The 26,474-nt window shown below is 36.6% G+C and overlaps 1 protein-coding gene across 8 annotated transcripts in view; it reads left to right on the forward strand.

The window, feature by feature from the left end:
• VPS13A (vacuolar protein sorting 13 homolog A) overlaps positions 1–26,474 on the forward strand; it is a 99,419-nt gene that overhangs the window by 26,140 nt on the left and 46,805 nt on the right. For all 8 annotated transcript variants that reach the window (XR_003526359.1, XM_027635382.1, XM_027635381.1 and 5 more), the window contains exons 21-39: positions 2,628–2,760; positions 3,550–3,667; positions 4,602–4,740; positions 9,154–9,238; positions 10,932–11,107; positions 12,590–12,746; positions 13,086–13,165; positions 13,427–13,486; positions 13,565–13,715; positions 14,299–14,415; positions 14,498–14,601; positions 15,052–15,219; positions 16,204–16,502; positions 17,294–17,441; positions 18,260–18,410; positions 20,829–20,953; positions 21,789–21,958; positions 22,544–22,764; positions 23,944–24,176. Coding sequence is in view for 7 of the 8 variants with exons in the window: in XM_027635382.1 (XP_027491183.1) it covers positions 2,628–2,760; positions 3,550–3,667; positions 4,602–4,740; positions 9,154–9,238; positions 10,932–11,107; positions 12,590–12,746; positions 13,086–13,165; positions 13,427–13,486; positions 13,565–13,715; positions 14,299–14,415; positions 14,498–14,601; positions 15,052–15,219; positions 16,204–16,502; positions 17,294–17,441; positions 18,260–18,410; positions 20,829–20,953; positions 21,789–21,958; positions 22,544–22,764; positions 23,944–24,176 (2,835 nt within the window). In the remaining variant the exon portion in view is untranslated. The remainder of the gene's footprint in view (positions 1–2,627; positions 2,761–3,549; positions 3,668–4,601; positions 4,741–9,153; positions 9,239–10,931; positions 11,108–12,589; positions 12,747–13,085; positions 13,166–13,426; positions 13,487–13,564; positions 13,716–14,298; positions 14,416–14,497; positions 14,602–15,051; positions 15,220–16,203; positions 16,503–17,293; positions 17,442–18,259; positions 18,411–20,828; positions 20,954–21,788; positions 21,959–22,543; positions 22,765–23,943; positions 24,177–26,474) is intronic.

Below are 26,474 nucleotides of genomic sequence, written 5' to 3' on the forward strand. Positions count from 1 at the left end.
CGTCAGAACCTTCTCTTCCTCAGGCTGAAAAACCACAGCTCTTTCAGCCTTTTTTTCACAGGAGAGGTATTCTGTCCCTCTGATCATTTTTGTAGTCCTTCTCTGGACCTGCTTCTGCAGGTTGCGGTACACAGGCCGGGGCTCACAAGAGCAGAGTAGAGGGGCAGAATCACCTCCCTCATCCTGCTGCCCATGCTTCTTTTGATGCAACCCAGGATGTGATTGGCTTTCTGGGCTGCAAGTGCACATTGCTGAGTCGTGTTGAGCTTTTCGTCCATGAGTACAGCAGGGCAACTCTTGATCCCATCATCACTAGCCTGCATTGATTATAGAACTATAGAATCACTTCGGTTGGAAAAGACCTTTAAGATCCTTGAGTCCAACCATTAGCCCAGCATTGCCAAGTCCACCACTAATCCATGTCCCTAAGTGCCATGTCTATGTGGCTTTGAAATACTTCCAGGGGCGGTGACTCAGCCACATCCCTGGGCAGCCTCTTGCAATGCTTGCAACCCTTTCAATGAAGAAATTTTTCGTAAACCTCCCCCAGCACCACTTGAGGCTGTTTCCACATGTTCAGTCACTTATTACTTGGGAAAAGAGGCTGACTCCCACCTGGCTACACTCTTCTTTCAGGTAGTTTTAGGGATAAGGTGTTCCTTCAGCCTCCTTTTCTTCAGACTGAACATCCCCACCTGCCTCAGCCACTTCTCATAGGACTTGTGCTCCAGACCTTCCCCAGCTCTGCTGCCCCTCTCTGAACATGCTTCAGCCCCTCAATGTCTTTCTTGCCATAAGGAGCCCAAAATTGAACATAGTATTCAAAGTGCGGCCTCACTAGTGCTGAGTATAAGGTGATGGTCCCTTTTCTAGTCCTGCTGGCCATGCTGTTTCTGATACAAGCCACTGACATAGCCACATACATACTACTGACTTTCTTGGCTACCTGGGCACACTGCTGGCTCATATTCAGATGGCTTCTGACCAGCTCCCCCTACTCACCTCCTCCTGCAGCTATGTCACTAAGCATAGCCTCTACCTGGGCACACCTCCCACAGGTGTGCTCACTGCTGCTGTCTGGTGTTGGCGTAAGAGTCAGCACATCCTGCAGGCTGGCACCTGTGAGGCAGCATGTTCCCACTGGAGCTCTGCCTGGTCATCCTGCACCTGTCATGGTGGTGCCATGCATTGATACCAGGGGTCATTCCAACCCAAGCTCAGGACCTTGCAGTAGGCCGTGGTTAGAAAGAACTGCTTCAGAAAGTGGAATTAGCAAAAAACATTGCTGTGTAGATACTAAAAATAAGTGGTCTGGTTGTAAATCCAAGTTATTTCAGTGATTTATAATTTTACCAGCTCTTCTGAATGCTGGTCATTTGTAGGCACTTTGTAGAGGTGGCACTTCGTAGTTACCTGGGTGCTTGAGACAGATCTAATAGTCCACCTCCTATTCCACCCATAGAAGCTACTCTTTGAATAACACATAGAAGAACACGTTTCAAAATCAGTGTGTCTGAGATTTTTTTTCTGAAATAGATGTGTAATTTTTGTAGTGAATGTGACTCCTGGATTGGCTTCTGTCCTTTAATAGAAATTAGAAAGCAAGATGAGGGAATTTGGCAATACCATAAGAGAAAATTTAATTACCTCTCAGGATATGATCAGTAATTACATATTCACTATGAGTGACATGCTTAAGTGAGATGTGGGTCATTTGTTGAATGATTATGTCTGATACAAAGCCAACAGTCTTTTCCCTTCAGTTGTGTACTGGATGAAATCAAGCCGGGGGGGAAACTGTTTCTTAATGCAGATACGTAAGATTATTAATCTAGTAATTCTGAATTTTCAATCTGCAAATTATTTTTAATGTAAAAGTAGTCATAGTTCAGCAGCACTGGAAAAAAATGCTATGTCCTAGATGCTAGTATTTAAACCTGTTTCAGTTCTCTTGAATGTTACCTGGGTCTGACAGAACCGAGTATGAATCCAAAATCATTAGACATTTAAGGTTGAGGACAACCATCAGAGATGAACAGCAGAGAGGGCACATACGAGTGTGAAATACCCAGGAAGTATGGGCATCCCTATGCTGAGTCAAAGGAATATTGATTGATAATAAAGGCAAGACTGATGATAAACAGTCCAAATGCCCTTTTTTTCTGTTTAACTAGTATGCCACAACTGAATTCAACAGAACTCAGAAATCGATTTCATATTTTGGAATTGATTAATGCAGTAGTATTTTTATATATAAAAATACTGAATGATTATTCTACTGATTACAGAGGGTTTGAGACTTTACACTTTGGAGTATGAGTTACTTGTTAAAGAAAATGATTTCATGCAAAATATATTGTCTAAAGCTTCATGTATTTTAATTCACTTTTTATTTTGTTTCTTTCCTTGAAGAAGAAATAGAGTTTTATACTTTCTATTTTTCATTTTGATGCAGAATTAGAACTACTAATTCTAGTTCTCCTGTGCTGTGATAGTTGTAAGAGTCTGTGCCCTTGTCGTGAGGAATTAAATTAAATCTTTTATCATGGTAGGAACAAGTGCTTTTAGAATTAGTGCTTTGAATATTTTTGAAATTGATTTATTCTTTTTTTTGTGACTGTCTTAAGATGACAAGCAAAAATCGTTCTGATTTGTCAGAACTCAAAGTAGGACAAAGCACTATTGAAGACATAATGTCAAGAGCTTATGACAGTTTTGACATCCAGCTTAGCAGTATACACTTACTGTACAGCAAACATGGTAAGTATTCATGAAAGTAATCTTTCTTTATATGAATTTTATGGTTTTTGTTGAGCCTCTTATATTTTTAACTGAAGCAGTGGAGAATCTTTGAAACATACATCTTCCAACGTGTTCTAAACTCAGTACTATGAACATGTTACGAATTTCCAAAACATGCCTTTAGGGGTTCGATTACTGTCTTAGCTTTTACTAAATAAACAGATTTATAATAAAATCCTTTATATTTGAAGACATCTAATTTATTTGTTGCATAATAAATATAGGACTAATTAGTTTATCTATGGTATTTTCCTTCGATGCCTTTTCTTCTCTAAATTTAGAGCAGAATCCACAAGTAGTTGTAGGTTTGATCGTTTTGTAAGGGTAAAGAAAGAATGAGAATCAACTTACTTTGATCAGGTGTTGAAGGAAACTGACTAATAGTTTGGCAACTAGCAATACAGAGTCAGTTATAATCAGAGATGTCATAAGCATTTAATTCTTAATCCTTTGGTTCCAGAGCCTCAACTCTCAGTACCATGCATGTTAAGAATCAGAGTCTTAGATGGCTGCAGCATAGATGGGGTAACTGTTTAGATGTGAATGGGAGAAATTATTCAGTATTGTTCTGTGTCTGAATTCAGTGCTTCTATAATATATATCTCTTGATATATAGACCTGTAAAAGAGATCATGTCACCTGAATTTTTAGCAATATGTGCTAATAGTAGATACTTTAATTCTGTGATATGTGTAATGAGAAGATCTCTTCCAATGTTTAAAGTGTAGGTTTTCTTTGTTCTTGTAGATGAGAACTGGCAAGAAGCTCGGAAGCTAAAAAATTCATCTCAATGTATCTTGCAGCCCTTGGATGTAAATATGGAATTTAACAGGGCTATGGTTGTTACAGATGCAAGAATGCCCAAGTATGTGTTTTTCCTAATTTTGAAAATTTATAGTAAATTACTTTTTTTAGGGGAGGTGGGGGGGAGGGGAATGTAACAATGTAGTTTTACCTGTGCTATTTAAAATTGGCTAGGTGTGACTCTTGGAAGTAAAATACATGTATGTAGAAAAATGATAATAAAATGAAGACATTTTCATATGTTGAAAAGGTCATAGAATGTTATATTGTTATAAAAGTAATATGTATAATATATTTAAAGATTTTTATTAAAGGTAGTATTGCCTGTTTTAGTTGGGTCTTTTGTAAGAGCTACATTTCAGTTGTCATTGGAAATATTGAGGAGCTAAAAATCCAAACTTAGAGTCTCTTTATAAACATCAAAAAATATTTTGAAAAATAATGCTGTCATACTCCCTCTCTTTGACTTGGATTATTCCTCTTGTTTGTTTTCATACTAGGGATCACTTCTCAGGGAAACAGCTCTTAATGCATTGAGTTTGCACTTAAACTTACTTAGCAAAATTCTGTTGGTTATGGAAATGTACTCAATTGGAAGAAAATGTATAGTACTCTTAATAATGGTCAGTGATTGCGTCGTGTAATGGTGCCATCTTCTGGAAACCTGGGAGGCCACGGTTTTGATACTTGACTTTACAAAAGATATCTTATGCTTTCCCTCCTTACTTTTTGTCTGTTTGGTGAAATATGCTTATGTAGCCAAATCACAAGTGGTTATTAGTACTATTTATGTGTGTGTATATATATATATATATATATATATATATATATATATGTATATTTATGTATTATGTGCAATGGTTAGATGAATGATTTTCTGACCAGGAAGACTTTTGTGTTTCTCAGAAGAAAATTAACATGAAGTTTGAATGAAATAGGTTTAAGATTGATTGTTTTAACTTTGAAAGTTTTGACTTTGATTCTTTACAAAACAGGTTCAAACTCTCTGGACAGATGCCTTTACTTTCTATCCAAATATCAGATCAGAAGCTGACAAGTATCTTGGAGCTAATTGATAGCATTCCTAAGCCAAAAAGTGTGCCTGCTACCAGTTCTCCTCCAAAACCAGCTGAGGTAAGGTTTTTAAAAGATATTGCATAAAAAATGATTAGCGAAACACCTTCTTGCTATTAGCATTGCAATTTTGAAAGGAGCACATGAAAGTGAAGACCAAGCATTTGCTTAGTGCCTCTTGGAAAAGTTAGCTCATTCTTTATCCAATAACTATGAAATAGCTGTCCAGTGGCTGGATTTAAAATAAACCCTCCCAGAGTTTTACTGCTGTGGGAATTAATTTGTAGTTCATATTAATCTTGATTAACAAATGTGCTCACTTTTGCCGAGGATTAGCTTAATGGTACCTTCAAATTTACACATATATCAGAGTGCCGCAGAGTTTGGGTTCAGCAAAGAAAACATTGAAATGTCAGAATTTTTAAAAGTTCAAGTAAAAGATGAGAGTTTAAGTTTCAAAAACAAACAAACAAAATATTCACTATCTGCGGCTAGGCAGGCACTGTTTTATAAACAGTGTCTGCCTAGCAAAAGTGGCAGCTTTTTTTCAGCTGACTTCAGTGCTTTTCTCATCTTTCTTTTTTTTTCAGTTACACAACAGAACTTAGTGGGTAGAAGTTCTGCCTTGCATTTGTAATGTTTAGGAGTTTGGAGTGTGTTCTCTCCTTCCTTCCCAACCCCTTTCCCTTAGTGAAAATGATTTGGGTCACTGTTTTGTGCTTTCTTCAGAACAGAAGTTTACCCCTTTCGTATTATTCCTGAAAAGTAGGTTTTACCTTTTGAACTGTTTTTAGCAAAACTAGGAAATGAACTTCCAGTTCCTAATTTTTATCATAAATCTAGTCTGTCTGATCTGGTTATATTTTATGTATGTTTAAAGCAGTTCTGTCATTAGAAAATATGTCAGATCTCAAGGTCAAAGACAAAATTCGGCTGTCCATTTTTTTTGTCATTTGTAAACACTTCCAACATTCTGTTATTTAATCTTCTGTGTACTTGATTCTAAAGGACTACTGGTCATCTTTGTGTTGGCTTTTTTTTAAGATTATTTGATAATTTGTCTTTCCATCTTTGTAAAAGTTACTCTGCCCTGTTCATGAAGGCAGTTGATGCAGTTTGGCATTTTCTATGGGTTATGTTAGCATAATATTCAGTAACTGTAAACACAACAACTAGACATGCATACCTATTGAAAGTATATATACAGTGAAGACTGTTTCACTTTGACATGTGGTTCTTGCCATCTCTTCGGTGGTGCCGTTAAAATTTTAGCTAATTCTGACCTGCTCTTTCACTCTTCATATACTACTAGCATACTCAGCCAAAAGCTGTCCTAGTCTCTGTTGTTTTGTGCAACTAATCACAGACAAACTTTGTTTGAGGTAAGTAATGGGACTTTACATAATTTTTATACACAGATAGAATCTACACATATAAGATGATTATCCTGTACTTTATAACATTTACTATATTGAATTTAATTATAGAATTCAACTATTACATCTGAAACATTTTAAGTGATCTTCATGTGGTTAGTATTACCTGTACATTAGTTGTGATTTACAAGATGAGGTGAGGAAAGACTGTGGAGCAAGTGTGAATATATTTGCATTATATGTCAGTCGTTGTCAGCTTTGCAAATGTGGGTAAGGCCTTCGAGCCTGTGCAATGGATTTTTTAGGTGAGACACTGTGAGCGGAACTGGACCCACCCTTTAATCCTAAGGGTCATCTGCCAGGGTCGAGTGAGCTTGGACGGTGGCAGCGAGGTCCTCAGGACGTAGGTTTAATTAGAGTGACCTTCTCTTAGATGGATGGCCTTACAGGGCTAAGCGAGCTCCATCTGCCTGGGTTTAGACTTGTCCTTCTCCTCTGTGTGCTCCAAGGCTCCTCCTCTTATCTCCTGTGAGGGCATAGACCACGTCGGCAAAGCTCCCTCTGTGCTTAAACATGTCTGCTCAATCTTCCATCTACCACAGAGCCTGACAGACTTTAATTGATGGTATTAAGTTCGGTTGAATTGAGTGGATTTTCTGTTTTGGTGCTGGCTTTCATCCCTACAGTTGAAATTCTTCTTAACTTTGTTAACATCACAACACTTCTGAACTGAAAAGGATGTGCTGCATGTGAACTTTGTTCTTTACATTTTGAATTATTGGTGGAAGTGTTCTTGGGCTGTGATAACAGAAGACTTCTTGAAACAGCTCCTTCTACGTTTTTGCATTCTGCACTTGTACTTTAGCATAAGACCAGCATGGAAGACTTTATTTTTCATTTTTTGGTATTATGAAGTCAAATGTCACATTTTATTCTTGTCTTCTTAGAATGTGGAAGTGTTACAGATGAGCAGCTTTCACAAGTTACAAGACTCTTAATACAGTTGATATATTTATTACTTGTGGACATGGGTGTATTCAGAAAGGTCAAATTAAGTAGGTTGGAGACTATGAATGAGGCTGTTGAAATGTTATGAGAGAGATGAAAAATGTAGCCTTGGGAAGTGTTCAAAGATGAATGTTTCTTGTTGCCATAATGTTTATATTTCTGTAAGATACTGTAATTCTGTGAATAGTTGTCTGACACTAAGCTTTGAAACATGCAGTAACAAGGGTGGAGGGAGGGTGATAGTGCAGGGAAAGAGCTGTTGACTGTGCAGTCCAGAGCCAAAGGCACTCCAGAAAAATGGCACACAGAGAGTGCACAGCTCTCTTCTTACTTTAGTATTGTGTGCAAGGCACATGTACACTACGTATGCAGCTGGAACTTGCAGATGAGAATTCTTTACAAACTCAGATCACCAAGACTGCTTCCTGAGACTTGATGGTGAATAAACCATTTGGTTACCTTTACTAAGAGAACTTAATTCTGTCATATATGAAACCAGGTGGAGTGGAGTATTCCTGTACTTTTGTGCACTCTAGTGGCATTTCACATATTTTCAGTTGCTTCGCTGGGTTATGCATAACTGCATCTCACAATTCAAGACTCTTAGGATCATAGAATACTCTGAGTTGGAAAGAACCCACAAGGATCATTGAAGTCCAACTCCTCGCCCTGCATAGAAACACCCCAAGAGTCACCCATGTGCCTGAGAGCATTGTCCAAATGTCTGAACTCTTGAACTTCTTGAACTCTGTCAGACTTGGTGCTGTGACTACTTCCCTGAGAAGCCTGCTTCAATACCCAACCACCCTCTGGATGATAATACCCAACCTAAACTTCCTCTGACGCAGTTTAAGGCTGTTCCCTTGGGTCCTGTCACTGGTCACCAGAGAAAAGAGATCAATGGTTGCCCCTCTGCTTCCCTTTGTGAAGAAGTAGACTGCTGTGAGATCTCCCCTCAGTTCTCTACTAGTGTTTGATTTTTCAGATGTGTGAAGAAGTGAGATTAAAGACGGCAAAATGCTGGGTCCTAAGTTTGGCCGTAACAACCCCGTACAGTGCTACAGACTTGGGGCAGACCGGCTGGAAAGTTGTCCGTCAGAAAAGGACCTGGGGGTGCTGATCAACAGCAGCTGAATGTGAGCCAGCAATGTGCCCAGGTGGACGAGAAGGCCAATGGCATCCTGGCCTGTATCAGAAATAGTGTGGCCAGCAGGACCAGGGGCAGTGATCTTCCACCTGTCCTTGACACTGGTGAGGCCACACCTAGAATCCTCTGTTCAGTTTTGGGTCCCTCACTCCAAGAAAGACTGATGTTGCTCTTTCCTCCCAAGGAAAAAGCGATGGGACAAGAGTAAGTAGACTCAAGTTGCTCCAAGGGAGGCTTAGGTTGGATATTAGGAGAAGTTTCTTTACCAAAAGTATTGTCAAACATTGGAACAGCCTGCCCAGGGATGTGGATGAGTCACCACCCCTGAGCTATTTAAAAGACTTGTAGAAGTGGCACTTAATTCTACCACTAAACCATGTCCCTGGCAGTGCTAGGTTTAATGCTAGTTGGACTTGGTGATCTTGAAGGGTCTTTTCCAACCTAAATGTATCTACGATTCTGTGAAATCAAGAAAGAGTTTCGTTTGCCCTTATGTTTTGTCTAGCTCTTTTTTCTTTGTTTTCCACCTGGCACTTGTATTGTGTGATTTTTATAAAAAAGCTCTTGATCTTTATTGTTCTCTGAAGTTGCCGTACTGTAGTCCTCTCAGAGAATAGGTTTTCTTTTCTCCTGATTTTTCATATGATGTGCCATTTCTGTCCCTCTTTTGATCTGTGAAGTTGTATGTTTGAACCTCTTCACTATCTTTCCTGTGTTTTCTCTGTAACTAGATGACAGTGCAATACCTACTGCTTCTGTCTAATTTAGGTCTCATTTCTCTCCATGTTGGTAATTTCAGTAATGTAAGTGTTTAACTGTAATAATTTGCATTTAAACTTAGACAAGTTCCTCTAAGTGGTAAAACTTTCACAGAGCATATGTGCGTGCAATAGCATGACCAGTAAATTCAAGCAAAAAATTTTATGGTACCTCCTGTTTCAGGCTGGAATATCCCCTGTGCTTTCAGCACCACATTTACCACAAGGCATGTTTCCTGCTCTGGATCTTCATTCATTTCCTGAATCAGGTAATATAATGTAATTTAAAGTTTTGCTTAAGAAATAGGTCAAGTCAAGAAGTTTTGGAGCTCATTGAATGAATTTATTACTCTTACTATAAGCAACCACTTGTGGCTTTGTTTCAAATTCTTGAGGGTTGAATAATGTTATATTGTGTGTAGCTTATTATAATTCACACTATACAAACTATTTGTGTATTTTCTCATAGCAGTAAAATTTTTGTCATTTTGCTTATTTTTGTAATTTTCTTTCTGAAGGTAAAACGGAAACATGTTTGTTTGGTATGGTTTGTATGTTTTTGTATTAGCATATGTTGTTGCAAGTCTCTATTCAGAGCATCTGAAGTAATATTTATGACATTTAGTATGTACTTAGTCCTGTGATGACAGTTTAGATTATTTTCTTCTTATGAAGGAGTTATCTCCTATTTAATTGGATTTATTTAAATTATAAAATCCTGAAATGATGATTGTTAGAAACTACCGTGTTTTAATAAGCAAGCATTTTGAATGAATTTTTCGATTCAAAATAGAAGATTGACTGTGGAGAAACCACTTGTATTTAGTACTGTTTTGCTGTTCAAAGAGCTTAACTAGATCCTAACATTTCATCTAGTAGTTACATTTGAAAATAAGCAAATATATCAGTATTATTTCAGTCTCAATTTTTTTTGTGATACCAAAACACTCAGCTGGAGAAAAGAGAACAGTACTTCTTCTCCTTTCTCAAGGTAATGATATATGTGGTTTGCAAACACTAGCGAAATTATTAGCAAAGTTAATTTTTATATCTACTTTATAGCTTTAAACTCAGTGTATGTGCAGTATATATAGAAATATGTATTTGTGCATCTTCATCTATTTTTTGTATGAGTTCCTTTGTGTCCAAAGGAAGTGTCTTTCAGCTCTTAAAAATGAGGATGAAAGGAGGATGAATGCTGGCAACAAGTAATTTGAGAAAGTAATAACTAGATTTAGATTGAATAAAGTCTGATTTTTAATCTATACTGTACATACAGCTGTGCGATCTTTTTAAGTGATTCGTGTTATTTCTTGATCTTCACCCTCCAAACTCAGGGGTACTTTCAAGCCTTAGAAAATAGCTCTTCATATAATTTCTTGAGAAGGATACTTCTTCCAGTTACCTTAAACTTCAGTCTTCATGATTTTTAGGTGACTGACAAGAGCTTTACAAAACAGTGCAATGTATTTGGCTTGTTTATATTTCCATAGTAATGTCAAGTGGATTAAAAGCTTGATAGTCCTTAGGAATCTCTCCTGAAATGGGATATCTATAGCAGGGAGACATCCAAAGTAGTGCCCCTGATATTGAAGCAGAGGCTGCAGCCCTCAGCAGCAGTCAGGCCAGCAGGAGAGATAATCTATTAATATGCACCAAATGCAAGATGAGCCACAGTTTGTGCTGTCTTTTACACATCCAATAGTGAGAGAATGTTGACAAGGGAATTAGCTGATGAGAACTGAAATTTAAGATGACATGATAGCTGTAGGTGTGGTGTAAAGTTGTGAAGGCAGGAGTGGAGGTAATTATAGAAACAGACTTTATTGGTTGCTAATTATGAGCTAGATACTTGGATATTTAAGCTTTTATAGATGTAGGCATAAAAATTCTAAGTCATAGTAATATAAAATTTTGGCTGTCTAAACTGTGTATGTAATGTTGTTGTGAATTAATCCATAGAATCAGAAGAAGAATTTTATGATGCACTAAGCAGTCCTATGGAAGAAGTGACATTTTTTGAAGCCCCATCTGGTTCCCTCAAGCAAGCTGGCAGTAGTGCAAGGCAAAAAAGACTACATAAACAAGAATCTTTGAAAAATATGACAGAATTTCAACTCAGGTTTGAAGTTGCTGAGGTAAAGTTACTTGATTTTTTTAAACTTTCTCTGAAGCACATCAGGACTGTAATTTTCCCCTATTTGTTGTGTTCATAAATCCATGCCTGCAGAAGTATTCATTCCCTGTTTTTTTGCCAAAACTATTCTGCAGAGTTTTTTCTAAGCCACAGTTGTGCTTCTACATCATTTTCATCACTGAAATACTTTGCTTTATCCAGTTTTATCACTGAATTTTCTTTACCTATCACTCAAAAATCACATTATGTATTTATTTTAGGTAAATATTTAGGTTTTGACATGTTTTTTCTAGATACTGCTGTGTTCACTGGGAAGACTTCATTAACGTTTCCTCTTGTAACAAAAACCATATTTTTCTGCTCCAGTTTTTCCCAGATCTTGTTGTCTGCACACCTAAATCTATAACGTCTTCATTATGCTGAGTTTTCTGTGGTGTTCTTGCTGCTTCAGACACAGGGGGAAAAAAGAGTATTTTATCCAAATGCAAGACAGTTGTTTCTGACTATATCAGCTGGTCTAGTAAAAAAGGTGGCCTCTTAACACTATCATTGCCTTTATCATTAGACCATCAGTTTTATTGCTGCTAATCACTGTATTTTACTTTACTTTTATTATACAAATAAATCATACAAATTCAGTTAACTTTACAAGGGCTTGCAGAATGTCTTCAACACATCATAGCTAGCTTGCAACATACTATATATACTAAAACTTTGCTACAAATGAAACTGAAATGAGCTGTTCTTTGTGTGATGACAAGGCCTTGTTTAAGAACTACTAGTCTAAAGATAGATGCTGTATTTTACACTATTCTGTAATGGAAATTATCTTACAATCTGTAAGAAAAAAGTACAGTTGGGAATCTCTTAGAAATCACCTCTCCATTTATTGACTTCACAGTGTACTGGGTTAGGTTTTGATTTTCCTTATTTGTAGACAGCATTATATGGAAAGGAAGTGTACATATCTTTGTTTTGCTTTGGTTGTGAAGTTGAGATACAACATTTCATCTAGGTATTTATTTAATAACATTGTTGTCATGCATGGGTGCAAAAGTAGTAAATCCTCCTGCCTAACTTCAATCTTGGGAATCTAAATTACCAGGAGTGTTCAGAGAAATTCCAAAGAAAGCATTAAACACTGTATGCTGACTGAAAATCTAGTTTTGACTGTGTTCAACGTTACTAAGTGCTGTACAGAATAGTTTTTAAAAATTATTTAGTTTGTGTAACTGTTACTTTGGTATTACATGTGTGCATGTTTGAAGTTTTTGTTAAAATAGCGGCAACCAAATTGAGCAATGTTACTTGATGAATTGTTTATTTTTTCCAAGGTGTTTGCTGTATGTATTAATGTATTAATGTGTTAAATGATCAATACACAAGTACACATTAGGTGGTAGAATGTATGTAAATATTTTATCCTATATAAAAACTAAGAGAATAATCCCCTACTGGTTTTGGGGGTGTGTGTTTTTTTTAGGTCTTAGTTAAATTATGCCGTCATACTGATAATACTGAGATACCTGTGCTGCAGCTTGATATTTTGGGCTTAGGCACAGAACTTAAATTAAGAACATTCGACATGACTGCAAATGCTTTCCTTCGCGAAGTTTGTCTGCTGTGCCCAGAGTATATGGGTAAGTGTTTATAGTCTGATCAAAAAATTACTCACAAATAACACTTTGAATTTGTCTTCAAAAAGTCTTGTAGGACTTTTGTCAACTAAGGAAGATTTGCTTTCTAAATTAAATACAGAGTGGGGGGGAAGTAGGAGCTCATTCTCTTATTAGTGCTTTGGTAAATACATTCTGGTGCTGATGATTTTAGAGAGACATCTAAATAGTTTAGGTCTGCAAAAGAGGTTTTGTGATTAAAGAGTAATGACAGTAGCCTAGTTTGTAGTATATAGATTAAGAAAGTTGTAGATTTTTTTCTTTTAAAAAAGTAATCTTATTATTTTGTGGTTTTTTTTTAAGATGATAACGACAAGCCAGTTTACATAATTACTACATTGGATAATGTAGAAGATGATCTTCTCACTCTAGAGTACATAAAGGTGAGAAAAGAGCAGACTTTGCTTTTGAATTGTAAACCTATCATAAATAGTACAATATTATGGAGTAATTGTTGAAGGTTCTTCTCACTTATTTATACCTTTAGCATCTTGAGTGTCATGTGCAAAGTTTGTCTGCTCCCTTGAACAGAATAACTTGTACATCTTAAGTTGTAGTGGTTTTGAAAATAAGTTCTCTCTAATGAAATTTCCAAAGTTCTCCTGTTTTCTTTATTTGTTTTGTGTGCACTTTTGATGGAATAGACTGATATTAATGGACCAGAACTCAAAACTACCTATCAGAATGTTCTACAGAAAATAAAGGTATGATATCTTTTTTTAACATAGTTTTCTCAGAGTGGGGAGACAGGCATTTTGGATAAGCAAAAGTTGTTCTTCTAGGTGAACTTTTCATCTTTAGATGTTCATTTGCATACTGAAGCTCTGCTGAATACTATGAACTATCTGAATAATCTTCTACCCAAACAAGAAACTAAAGTTGCAGAACTCCCTGAAAAAATAGAGGAGAAGAAGGATGTTCTTAAGAAATTAAGTAAGTTTCTTTATTATATTTTTCCTCTTTTCATTCCTTTCTCTTCACTCAAGCAAGAAGAAAACAAATGTATTTTCTGGTTTAGTAAATCTGTTAATGACTTGATATGAGAAATTTTGCTTGGGATTTGTATGCTTATCCATGTGTAGTTTTCTGGCACAGAGATTGAGACTTACCTTTACTGTGTATTTGAAGCACTGAGTAGATGCAAATAAAAAATTCATAGATTGTCATTTTAAATTTTTTTTTCCTGGTATGAATTAAGGCTTTTGATGGCATTACAGTTATTTACCATTATTTACAGTTAGTTATTTACAGTTATTTACAGCTAGTTATTTACAGTTAGTTATTTACAGTTAGTTATTTACAGTTAGTTATTTACAGTTATTTACAGTTATTTACAGTTATTTACAGTTATTTACAGTTAGTTATTTACAGTTATTTACAGTTATTTACACTTATTACCTTATACTTGAGGATTATCAGTCTCCTCTTTTGCTTAATGTGCAGTTCAAAGGGACACTAAAATATTAAATCTCCTCTTGGAAAAACTGTGACTTTTATTATTTTGTGTTTCCCACAGCATCAAAAAAATTGAAGTATGAAGATGTTATTGACCTCAATATCTGTGCAGATTTATCGTGTTTGAGTATCTTTATTAGAGAGAAAAAACAAAGAATAGCTGAAATTCACATTGAAGGTAGGAGAAGAACTTTAGTCACGAAGATACAGAACTTTGTAACCAGAACAGTCTATAGATTTTGTATATCTTGTTTTTTGAGGTCTGGATAGCCAAGTGATCATGAGGAAAACAGCAACCGAAGTGACTGCAAAATTGAAGAACATCATTATTTTGGATTCTGATGAGACAGCATTGTATAAAAAGGTATGCATTTGCATGTATCGTTGACTTTTTTGAGTGGAATATTGATGCTAAATTGAACTTACTTATGGACTCAATTGTCTGCTGTGACTTTTTTCAGTCATGTTTTATGTATTTGGTGGGAGCAGCATTCTCTGTAGGCACATTGATTTTGCTCCCACAAACAGTAATTATTAGGCTGACATTAATTTGTGCAACTGTGATACCCAGTAATACCCAGCTGCTCATTACATCTCTTGTTCTGTTGACTTTAATGAACAGAATTATTCAAGCTGAGATTCAAACTGAATATTTTCAGCTATTTCAATGGATTTTTTAAATTTGATTTTTTTTCATTTCTTTTTGAGATATTTGAGGTAAAAATGTCATAAGAGTGTGAGGTATTATGTTTATTTCAGTTTCTTCGGCATGTAAGTTTTTAGAGTAGAGATAATGTATTTTTGTCTTCCTAAGGCTCTGTACATCACAGAAAAAGAAGTCTTCAACTTCAGAATGATATCATATGTGAATGCTACAGAAGACATTGCATATTCAAATATGGATGTTGTTGACAATCGTATTTATCTAACTGTTGGGTGTATTCAAGTACTTTTTGTCAACAAGTTTGTTTCATCTATTTTGGTAAGTTAAATTTCCCAGATTCTGTTTCTTAGCATTCAAGTAACATTTTCAGAACCAGAAAAGGATTCCATATGGAGTGATCTTTGCTCTTACCAAATATAATTATAATTTTCCAAATATTTAGCATGTAAATTTATATATATATATATATGCATATATAAACTATGCATATATATATATGCATATATAAACTATGCATATATATATATATGCATAGTTTATCATATTTGAGGAAAGATTATCCTATTACAGGATTTGGAAAAAGTGTTGATATGGTTTGAAGCTGACTCCCTGCCAAGTCTCCAAACCTTATCACCAGAGGTCCCCCCCCCACCAAAACCTCTGGGAGAAGAGGGAGAAAAACAACCAACTAAGAAAACCCAAAACGAGAGAGAGACAGCTAAAGTGATACATATAAATATATTTACACTTATGTTACAATTGAAATATATACAATTTAAAATATATACAATTTCACAAGGGAAGGGGAAGGGGGAAGGGAAAGGGAACAAAACCAAAATAAAAAATATATATATACATATATCCCAATCAGTAGCCCGAAATCTAGTAACTAAAGAGTTAGCAAAGAAAATATCCCACCACTCTCCTTGGGACAACTGAGAGTCACTCTGGGACGATCGCCGGCAACCTCTGCCTCCCAAGGTCGACAAGGCCTTACCAGGCCTCGCTCCCCAACACGGCAGACTCAACAGCAGGGAACTTGCACCTCCAAGCCGCCGGAAGGAAAGAGAGCGAAGGCCTCTCCTCCTTTCTTCTTATAGTCTGGCTTACGTAAAAATTGTAGGGAATACTGGGTAAATTTGGACCCTTCCTTGGTTACAAACTGGTCACCAAGGAAGGCCTAGCCCAAACCACCACAAGTGTGTAGGAAAAACAGTCTCTTAAGAATAACTATGATTGTTAGTGTTTTTGAAGTAGTGCAGTCTTAGTAATTAATTTCCGAGATCTGTATTCTTTTCCTAGGCTTTTGTAAATAACTTTCAAGCTGCAAAGGAAGCTCTTACTGAAGCAACTGTTCAAGCAGCAGAGAAAGCAGCTACAGGTGTAAAAGAGCGTAGTTCCCGTTTGGCACTAGATATTAACATTAAAGCACCTGTTGTAATAATTCCACAATCAGCAATGTCTGAGAACGTTCTAGTGGCTGATCTTGGTCTAATCACCGTGAAGAACCAATTCTTTATCGCTAAAACAAGAATGTGTTGTGATGTTCCACCTGTTATTGACTCTATGACGGTGAAATTGAGTGAACTAAAGTTATACAGGTAATGTAATGTCAGTATTTTTAAAATTCATTAAATGCTTCTGGAATTCTTCTTCAGATAGAGAGCTTTGAGGAGTTGCTAAATAGTTAGTTAAAGGTTGGTGGTTGACAGATGCACTATTATCTTGAAATATAATGACAAACTAATATTTTTTAAAAGCAATAAATTGTATGGTTTAGGAAGAATAGCAATCTACATATCTTTAAATAGAAGCAAATGTTTTTATAGGCAAAATTGTTTAGTAGCAATGTGGATAGAGCCTTCCTAAATCTTCGTTCGCGAAGCCTAGCCATGATATGATGTTTAGTAGCACAGACTTAAATATCATTCATTACTTTGGGACAGGTTATACCCATTTGTAACTGGCTATTTTGATGGGATTTTCAAGCTATGCACAGCAGGAAAGGTACTAAGTCAGATAGCCATAAAAATCTGTTTGAAAATGGTTGTTGGTGCAGGGATTGGTGAGTGGAGAGGGAAGGGGGAAGGGGCTTTTCAAACACGGTTGAAGAGTACTGAAGAAAGAAGAAATTGTTCTCCGCTGGAGATCAGGTAAAATGTCCTAACTTGCAAGAGTTTATGTGGTGTGTGCCTGGTAGGTGCCTGATGTCTCCTCCCTGACAAAGAAAGATGCCTAGTTGGTGGAGTAAGGTTTTAACTAGAGCTACTAAGAGTGGTATAAAGACAGTTTCATAGCACTGTTTAAAAACATTAGAGAAGTACAGAAATGTGTTTGTTAGAGTGTGTAAGCAAAATATGTAAAGCAGGGAGTATTTTGTTTCTGTTCACAGATCCTGCTATGAGCAAGGTTCTTTGCAAACAGAAGTACAGTTGCTGCAGCCAATCAATCTGGAAGTAGCTGTTGAACGAAATTTAGCTGCTGCGTGGTATAATGAAGTTCCTGATATTGAAATATCTGGCCGACTCAAGCCTATGAATGTAAGCACTCATTTCTGAAGTCAACTGTTAGAATGTTTGAGGAAAATGGATTTATTTTCCTCTCCGTTAAAGTCCAAGCTCATTTGTTAGGTTGTTGTTTGATTTCAAGACGTAGATGTAGAGTGGATTTTGTTACTTGATAGGGGAAAAGGAAGTGAATAGCTTTCTTTTCTAATCTAAGTTCTGTGTTTCATCTATGATACTGCAGGGAGACTTTGTACTATAAATTACTGTTATTAGTTAAAACATATTTGTGCTGTTATAGCCTTCTTTTACCTGTCAGTATCTTTCAAAGAAGGATTGGAAAAAGTTGGGGTTTATTGGTTTGCTTAATAGCAGCATGAATTCATACCCATGACAAGCCCAAATTTGAGTTAGTGCATGTGTTCATTTAAATTTAACATTAAAAAATATAAAGGTTGTCAGGTGTTTGAGGAAAGCTGTTTTGCCAGATTTTGAAAGAGAACTCATAACTATTAATGTAAACTACCTTGTGACTAAATGCACATAACAGTTTTGGGTGACTGGAAGTCCAACTGCATGTGTACATCTAATGTTCTAGTTTCTAAACTGTAAGTTGGTAAAGAAATTTTTTGGATGAAAACAAAATAATGTGTGACTGACTTCTGATTTCTAGAAATTACCATAAATGTTTTGTGAATTTGAGAAAAACGTTTTACTTGGTCTTTAGTCTCCTGAACAGAGACTTATATGAGATTAATTTAATTTATCTGTTTACTTGTAAGCTCACATTTTAGTTACGGAAAGCTACGTGAACTGAGTTGTAATTCTGATTTTAATTCCAATTGCTTTTAAAGCTAATTCTCAGTCAGGAAGATATTACCACAATACTGAGGACACTAAATGAAAATACAGGGGAAAGCTCTGGTGTGTCAACATCGTTTCCAGAACCGAAAGAATCAACTAGACATTGTAATGATATGCATAGTACTTCACAGCACTCTGCAGGTAATATTTTCTAAAATGACATAGTCTGGCATTTTTAGGTATTATTATCAGTTTATTACTTTTGTTTGAATTGCATTTATAAAAGGATGGCAGATTCAGTTGTGTTTAGCAATACTGTAGAATCAGAGAGTCATTAAAGTTAGAAAGGACCTCCAAGATCATCAAATCCAACCTTTGAGTGAACACCACCATATCAACTAAACCACAGCACTGAGTGCCATATCCATGTCATTTCTTGAACACTTCCAGGGACAGTGATTCCACCACCTTCCAGTGAGCAGAAATTCTTCCTGATGTCCAACCTGAACCTCACCTGGCTCACCTTGAGGCCGATGTCATCTTGTCCTATCACTAGTTGCCTGTCAAAAGAGACCAACCCTCATCTTGCTACAACTTCCTTTCAAGTAGTTATAGGGAGTGACAAAACCCCCGAGTTTCCTGTTCTCCAGATTAAACAACCCCAGATATCTCAGCTGCTCCTCATAAGACTTGCGCTCCAGGCCCTTCCTTCACCAAGTCTGTTGCCCTTCTCTGGACATGCCGGGGCACCTCAATGTCTTTCTTGTTGTTAGGGGCCAGAACTCGACACAGGATTCAAAGTACAGCCTCTCCTCGAGTGCTGGCTGAGTATCACTTCCCTGGTCCTGCTGACTGTAGTATTTTTGATCAAAGCCAGGATGCCACTGGCCTTCGTGGACACACTACTGGCTTGTGTTCAGCCGCTGTCCACCAGTACTCCCACATCCTTTTCCACTGGGCAGCTTTCCAGTCACTCTTCCCCCCAACCTGTAGTGTGGCATGTGGTTGCTGTGACCCAGGATCAGGACCCACCACGTGGGTTTGTTGAACCTCATGCTGTTGGCCTTGATTCATCAATTCAGCTGTCCAGATCCTTCTGGAGAGCCTTCCTACTCTCCAGCAGATCATCAAGTCCAACACAACTTAGTGTCATCTGTGAACTGACTGAGGGGTCACTTGATCACCTTATCCAAATCATCAGTAAAGATATTGAAGAGAACTGGTCCCAATACTGAGCCCTGGGGAACTCCGCTGGTGACCGACCACCAATTGGATATAATTCCATATCTGAGGATACCATGGCCTTTATGGCCACCAGGGCACACTGCTGGCTCATAGGCAGCTCACAGTCCACCAGGATCCCCATGTCCTTCTCCACAGAGCTGCTTTGCAGCATGTTGGCCCCCAACCTGTACTGATGCCTGCGGTTGTTCCCCAGGAACAGGACCCTGCACTTGTCTTTACTGAACTTCAGGCAGTTCTTCTCTCCCATTTATTCAGCCTGTTGAGGTTCTCCTTAAGGACTGCATAGCACTCTGGGGTATCAACCACTCTTCACAGCTTTGTGTCGCCAGTGAACTCACTGAGGAGGCATCTGCCCCTCCAAGTCACTGATGGAGAAGTTAAACAATACTGGGCCCAGTATTGAACCTTGGAGAACACCACTAGTGACAGGCCTCCAACTAGATCCTGTGCCACTGATTATGACCCTCTGGGATCTGCTGTTCACCTCACTGTCCACTCATCCAGGCCTCACTTCCCGAGTTTACCTGTGAGAATGTTGTGAGAGACAGGGTCAAAGGCCTTGCTGAAGTTGAGGTAGACAATATCCACTGCTCTCCCCTCATCCATCAAGGTAGTTGTTTTATCATAGAAGGCAATCAGGTTGGTCAAGCATGATTTCCCTTTAGTGAATCCATGCTGATGACTCCTGATCACTTCCCTGTCATTCTTGCAGACAGAGATGGCCTCCAGAATGCAGCTCTCCATCACCTGGCCATAATGTGAGGCAGCACTTACAAGTCTGTTGGTTGAATGTGGTTAACATCCCAACTTTAGAAAGCTGCCATGGTACTCTTTTTCTTATGTATGCTGGTTCTATTGCTGTTCAGATTTAGATCTATTTGTCTTGTCATAGTTATGGCACCCCTAAAAGTTCAATACATGTCATTGCACATAGACTGTTCAGCACATACTAAATAAAAAGGCAAAGTTAAGAAAAGCAGCTTTCATTGAATTCCTGTATTAAATGTGAAAAGCAAAAATGTAGCAGATGAACAAATGAAGATGAAAGTAAGTTTGTATTCTTTGTAACATTCTGGCAAGGAGTACCATACTACACTAAGGGAAATTGTATATTTATGTCCTAAAGATGGTAAAAATCACATGTAGAATATGTAGGGGGAGTGTTTTATATTCTCAAATGTTGTGTGATTTTGTAAAAAGTAATTACAGAAAGCATGATAAATCCTAAGTGAGGATGGATTTACATGTGGAAGAAAAGGGAAATTGTTGTCTTCATGGTCATTAGTGAGGATGTTTTATTTTGGTTTGGTTTTTTTCCTTGTTTGCAGCCAGGTAATTTTCTTTAGTGTTAACTGTTTTTCTGATTTCTGAAAGGTGTAACTGTTGTGACATCAGCTGTTGTGGAATTGCATTCACCTGTGCAAATAAGAACAACACTAAAACTGGACTTCAAATTTGACTCTCTGACTTTAGTGTTGTATAGTCCAAATTCAAAACAGGTAAATATTATTTTGGTTACTAAGAGAAAGCAACAACTTTAAGGTTGCCTGGAGTCCTGGAAATTCTGAACAAGAATAGTTTAATTTATGAGGAGAGAAAGTGTTTTCTAGCAATAGTAACAAATGTGATGGAAATGATAAACAGCTATTTTAGCTAAATCGCTTTGCAGATACTACAGGAAAGAGAATAACTGGCATAATACCTGGCATCTTTTGTGATCTGAGTAAAAATTTGATGGAAATTTATCTTAGTTTAAAATACAGTTTGGGAAGAAAAAAATGCAGAGGAACACAGCCTATGCATTAGTTACACATACACATGTGAACACAGACACACAAATAATTTTTGGTTTTTTTGTGGAGAGAGATTTTTAATTTGTATTTACAGTAGGAATGCATTTATATTCATCTTGGTTTAAATTTACAGCAGATTTCTGACAAAAGGTAATATTTTATTGTAGACTTATTGGATATTATTTTAGATTATGAACAATTTTCCAGTGTCTGGTTAAACACTGCACAGTCATAAGAGACAAAATTTAATTTCTTAATTGACATCTTTGCATATACTATACAAAGAAACCAAAATTGCATTACTTTCTTGTAAACATTGTCTCTCTCTCACTAATGTAAACTCGCTTTAGAAAGATGGTAGAAGGATAAAGCTTTCTTTAAGTCTTCTCTGTATTTTATTTGTTGTGGCTGTCTTTTGAATGAGTAGGGGACTCATTTAATATATTATTTTTTGAAATTTTATTAGAATAAAGCTGTATATCACACCAGTATGTTATTTTCCCTACCTGCAATGAAGTCTACAAACATTTGATTTAAACAGGTTACCAGTTTGGATCAGAGAGATGACCTTTTGAAGCTTGCAGAGCTTAAATTAGTTTTGATGTCAGCTGCTCTGAAAATGTTATCAGATGGCTCAATGAATGCTTCAGTCAAACTGACAAATTGTACATTAGATGATAAAAGACAGTCAATCCAGAAGGCTACACCAAGGTCTGTGATTTGACATGAATTACTGTTTATTGGAGTTTGACAAATAGTTAAAAATGTTCCATTTTATTAGTATTCTGTTAAAACTGCTATTGTTTCAGCGTACCTGTTACTGTAGACTTACATGCCTTACTTGCTTTTTGTTCCACATATCTTTGTGAGAGACCAATATAAATGCTAATAAATGAATAAATGAAATAAATCGAACTATAAATATGAAATGAATAAATATCCATTGAAAAATTTTTGCTTTCTGCTTTAATGAACTTCTAAGTAAGACTAGGATTATTTTTCATGAGTAGTAACGAATGTCAATGTAGTACTTTTGATATGTGAACAAGGAATTATGATGATTTGATTTGCTAAAGCTATCAACACCTTTCGTTATCAGTGTATGAGAGTCCAGTTAGTTTTGAAGTTATATAAAATTTATGTTAATGCTTTTATTGGTCATGTTTTAAAATTATTGATATTACTTTTTAAATTCACTCTTGTTAATGTCTTGCTAGATGAGAATCTTGAATGTTTTTCAGTATTTGTGGCTGGTTTTTTATTGTGTCATTAAATACCACCTTAATTGTCTTTCAGAATGGTGGAAATGAAACATGGATTTGAAAAGAAAGTTATGGTGGATATAAGCTACAAACAGGGGAGAGATGGCACTGTTCTTGATGTGATTGTTCAAGAGATATACCTTTGTGCAAGCATGGAGTTTCTACTTACCGTAGCAGATATATTTCTAAAGGCTAATGCAGAAAGTGCTGCTGCACAGAGAAATCTCAAACAGTCATTACCTTTAAAGGACCAAGGTATATACTGGGAATAGTTTAAAATCTGAATTTAAATATCCATGTAATTTTGGCATTGTAATACTATTTGAAAAAAATACAATGCCCCTTTTATGTTATTTCCTGTGTTTATATGTATGGAACAGCTTCTTGTAACTGTGTTGCTTTCTTTGCCTCATGGAAATAGGTTCATGACCTTTGGTCTTTATTTCCAAATGAAACCTTGTCTTACCAGACAAAGGAAATACTTAAAGATGCATGTTTAGAATGAAATAAAATAAAATGGAAAAGGACAGTTACAGCTGGCGTTCTTTAGGCTTGTTTTCTTTTGTTTATAAGGATGATTATCACTGTCATCATTTTCATCCTTCTGAAGAGTGATGGACCATATTATATTAGGCTTACACATGAAAACAGCCTGCCTGATACTGCTGCCTAGAAATGTCATTTCACTTGTCCACTGATGCACATTTCTCCCTACATCAGAAGACAGGCTTAGGTTGAGTATCTGACATCAAAAATTGGTCCATTAGAGCATAAGAGGAGGAAGTAGGCTTTTTATGCTTCCAGGCCTCAGGTAGTTTGCATCAGGTCGGCCAAGCAAGTCCCTGGTTTTTTTGGTTTTGTTTCACTGTGCCTTAAATATCTTGGTTGTGTCCACCTCAGCCAGGTCTGTTGTGATTATTTGATGATGATGAAAATCTAAACAGGTAAGGAAGTTTTATATGAAAGTATATTGTTGTTGCAAATGGTTACATCAAGCATCAGTAAGTGCTACATTATTATCCCATGGAAAATGTGGTTTTCTTACTCCAGAGAGTAAAAAATGTGCCTAACACTTTCATAGTTGGCTGATGTAGGTATTGAATAAAGCTGATATTCAATATCAGCTAATTGTCAGCTGATTATTGTCAGAGATAGTAACAGTGCTAATACTGTTAAAGTCCTTTTGACTTTGACAGAGAAGCTTTGTGGAGTCTTTTTTTGTATCTGAAAGTAATTAGATCTTTAATGGTTTTGTGCCTCCAGCAAAGACCTTAGAAATCCCAGCCAGTTGCAGGGATCTACAGATTTGCTGACACCGGTTATGTTAGATCTTATCACTAAATCTTTAAAACTTCTATGTAAGTTAAAAAGAGATGCAAATTATTAAAATTTAATCTTTGAACAATTAAACTAATGTAATTTATGTTTTTGAAGCACCTGTGCAGCCTGTATCTACAATGGAGATGAACATTGTTATTAAAAATCCAGAGATTGTGTTTGTGGCTGATTTAACAAGAAGTGATGCTCCTGCATTGGTGGCTACAACACAGTGTGAGGTCTTCATTAAAAATAGCCCTGAAAGGTACAACATGACAGCTGCTGTTAAAGACATACAAATGAAAGCATGCCCATTTATTCCAGAAAAAAGGAATGGGAACATTACTACGGTGAGTTTACAAACATCCAGTGCGTATCTAAAAGATGCTGTGTAACTTATACAAGCTAAAATACAAGTTATTTCTGAAACTTTCATTGTTAAAATGTATACCACAGATAGATGAGTAAAATTTTGTGGCTAACATTTTGTTGATTTTATTCTGGTTTTTTTCTGATATGCCTAAAACATCATCTTTGTCTTGTGGTGTTGATGTTTTTTTTGTATGACAAGCTAAATTGAAGAGCCTCAAGGAGTAAAATGTTAATTATATCTCATATCCTGTGTAAGCCAAATAAATAGAATTTTTTAAGTTCACACTATTTCAAATGCGGCATAGTAAATCTGGAATACTTTCAGTCTTTCAGTCTGAAAGTTTGCATCAAGTGGTTATGAAAGAGAATGGCAGGGTCACAGAGAGAATGGAAAGTACATATTATGAAATACTTTAATTGTGATATGCTGTTCATAAATTCCTTTGTATTAAGGAATTATCTGTTATAGTTGAAGCTGCGTGTTTACATTTTGGCAACAGAATCAGACTTGTTAGTTACTGACCAGGTGGAATTGCATTGACTCCTGGAGCTTCTTACAGCTTTTCTGCCTGTACAGCGTAATGTACCTCAGTAAACTCTGTGATGATATTGTTGCATCAGAGAAAAAATTAAAATTGACAGTGTATCCAACTGTTACCCATTACTCAGACCACTGATGAATTTGTGAGTCTTTTTCAGCTCTCTGTTAATGCTTGCTTACTTATGGAGTTAACACTGGAAAGACTAAAGCTATAAGTACAGAGGACTGGGACTCATTTTCAGGTAGAATCCTAGCAGCTGAGTTAACTCCCTAGGTAGAAGTCTTTAATTGCACTGATATGTTAATCTAGTCATTGAGAAAGCGATGCACGTCCATTGATAGCAACAGCACAATGCCAGGTCACTTGATTTCCATTTCCATAGCTGGTAAATGTGGCATAAATATGGTTTTCTTTCTACAAAGCAGTTGGAAGGCTTCACACCAAGCTTTCCCTCTTACAGGAATTACTTCTGCCTGAACCTCATCTCAGACTGTGGAAACAGAGAAAAAGACCTGTATCTGACGGGATGCTTGTGCTATAGATAGGGAAAAAACTTCAGAGGACACTAGTTTAAATACTTAAACAGTACCTTCCTTGAAAGATTCAGAATGTTCTTGAGTGGAATACTTAAAAAAAAAAAAAAAAGACTTTTGCTGCAGGTAGCCACATAACCACCCTTTTGAAACATGCATGTAAGCAAACTTATGAACTCAGGTTTTCTGTAAACAATCCAGTCTGAGAAAGTAATCAGAGGATTAGAGATTCCATGGCTGCCTTTGGTCAAGAAAGGAAAGAAACTAAGTGATATTAGGTTATGTGAAGATTACAAGATTGCTGAAGGGTGGTGTTGACAGTAAGATTTTATATTGCCTATACTTAGGGAGAACATCAGATTGGATGAATTCATCCTTCTGATAACAGAATCGTCAGGGTTGGAAGAGACCTTCAAGATTATCTGGTCCAACCATCAACCCAGCACCACCACAGTCACCCTTAAACCATATCCCTTAGTGCCACATCCAGATGCCAAATAGGTTTCCCCAGATAGACAGGAAACTAGCTTTTGGATATAGAATAGCACAAGTGATGAGATTGTTTCTACGCATTTCTTACATGTGCATTTCTTTAAAAAGGAATATGTTATTTTTCATTCCTATCTGTAACAAAGAATAAGAAAAAATGTAATTAAAAAATGTAATTTGAGCAAGAGAGTATAAAATAATATTATGGACAACAAATTCTGTTAGCTCAAACTCACTTGGGAAAAGTGTGGTAGAACTGATTCAGGGTGTTTCTACGCCACCAGTGCCTGATTCAGATACAGACTGATGTCACGGAAGACTGCAAAAATCAGTATGGTTTGAAATTACAGTTTTTGAAAGACTTACCTTCTCAGGTAGGGATTTGAGAACAAATTTTCACATCAATACAGTGTCAGTAGAGTCTAACTATATCTAAGTGCTCTGTTAATCACATAGCACTGTGATTTTGCTTATAGAGTTACCTTAGATTTGTTAAACTTCGGCAAGTAAAAGGATGCAGGGACTGATTGCAAAATAAAGCTGGAATTGGGATTCAGACAGTTATATGTTTATCCAGGAATACTGTATCTGTGTTGTTGATGTGTTGCCCTTAACTGAAAATCTGGTTCTCCTCAAAAATCAAAGGCATGATGGTGCAGTGTATTTGAAGACATCTGCAGACTTTACCTAAGGAGTGGAGTTACTGAAGTGT

The sequence above is a fragment of the Corapipo altera genome, unplaced genomic scaffold (genome assembly GCF_003945725.1).
Source record: "Corapipo altera isolate COAL_440 unplaced genomic scaffold, ASM394572v1 61411, whole genome shotgun sequence".
NCBI classification, from domain to species: domain Eukaryota; kingdom Metazoa; phylum Chordata; class Aves; order Passeriformes; family Pipridae; genus Corapipo; species Corapipo altera.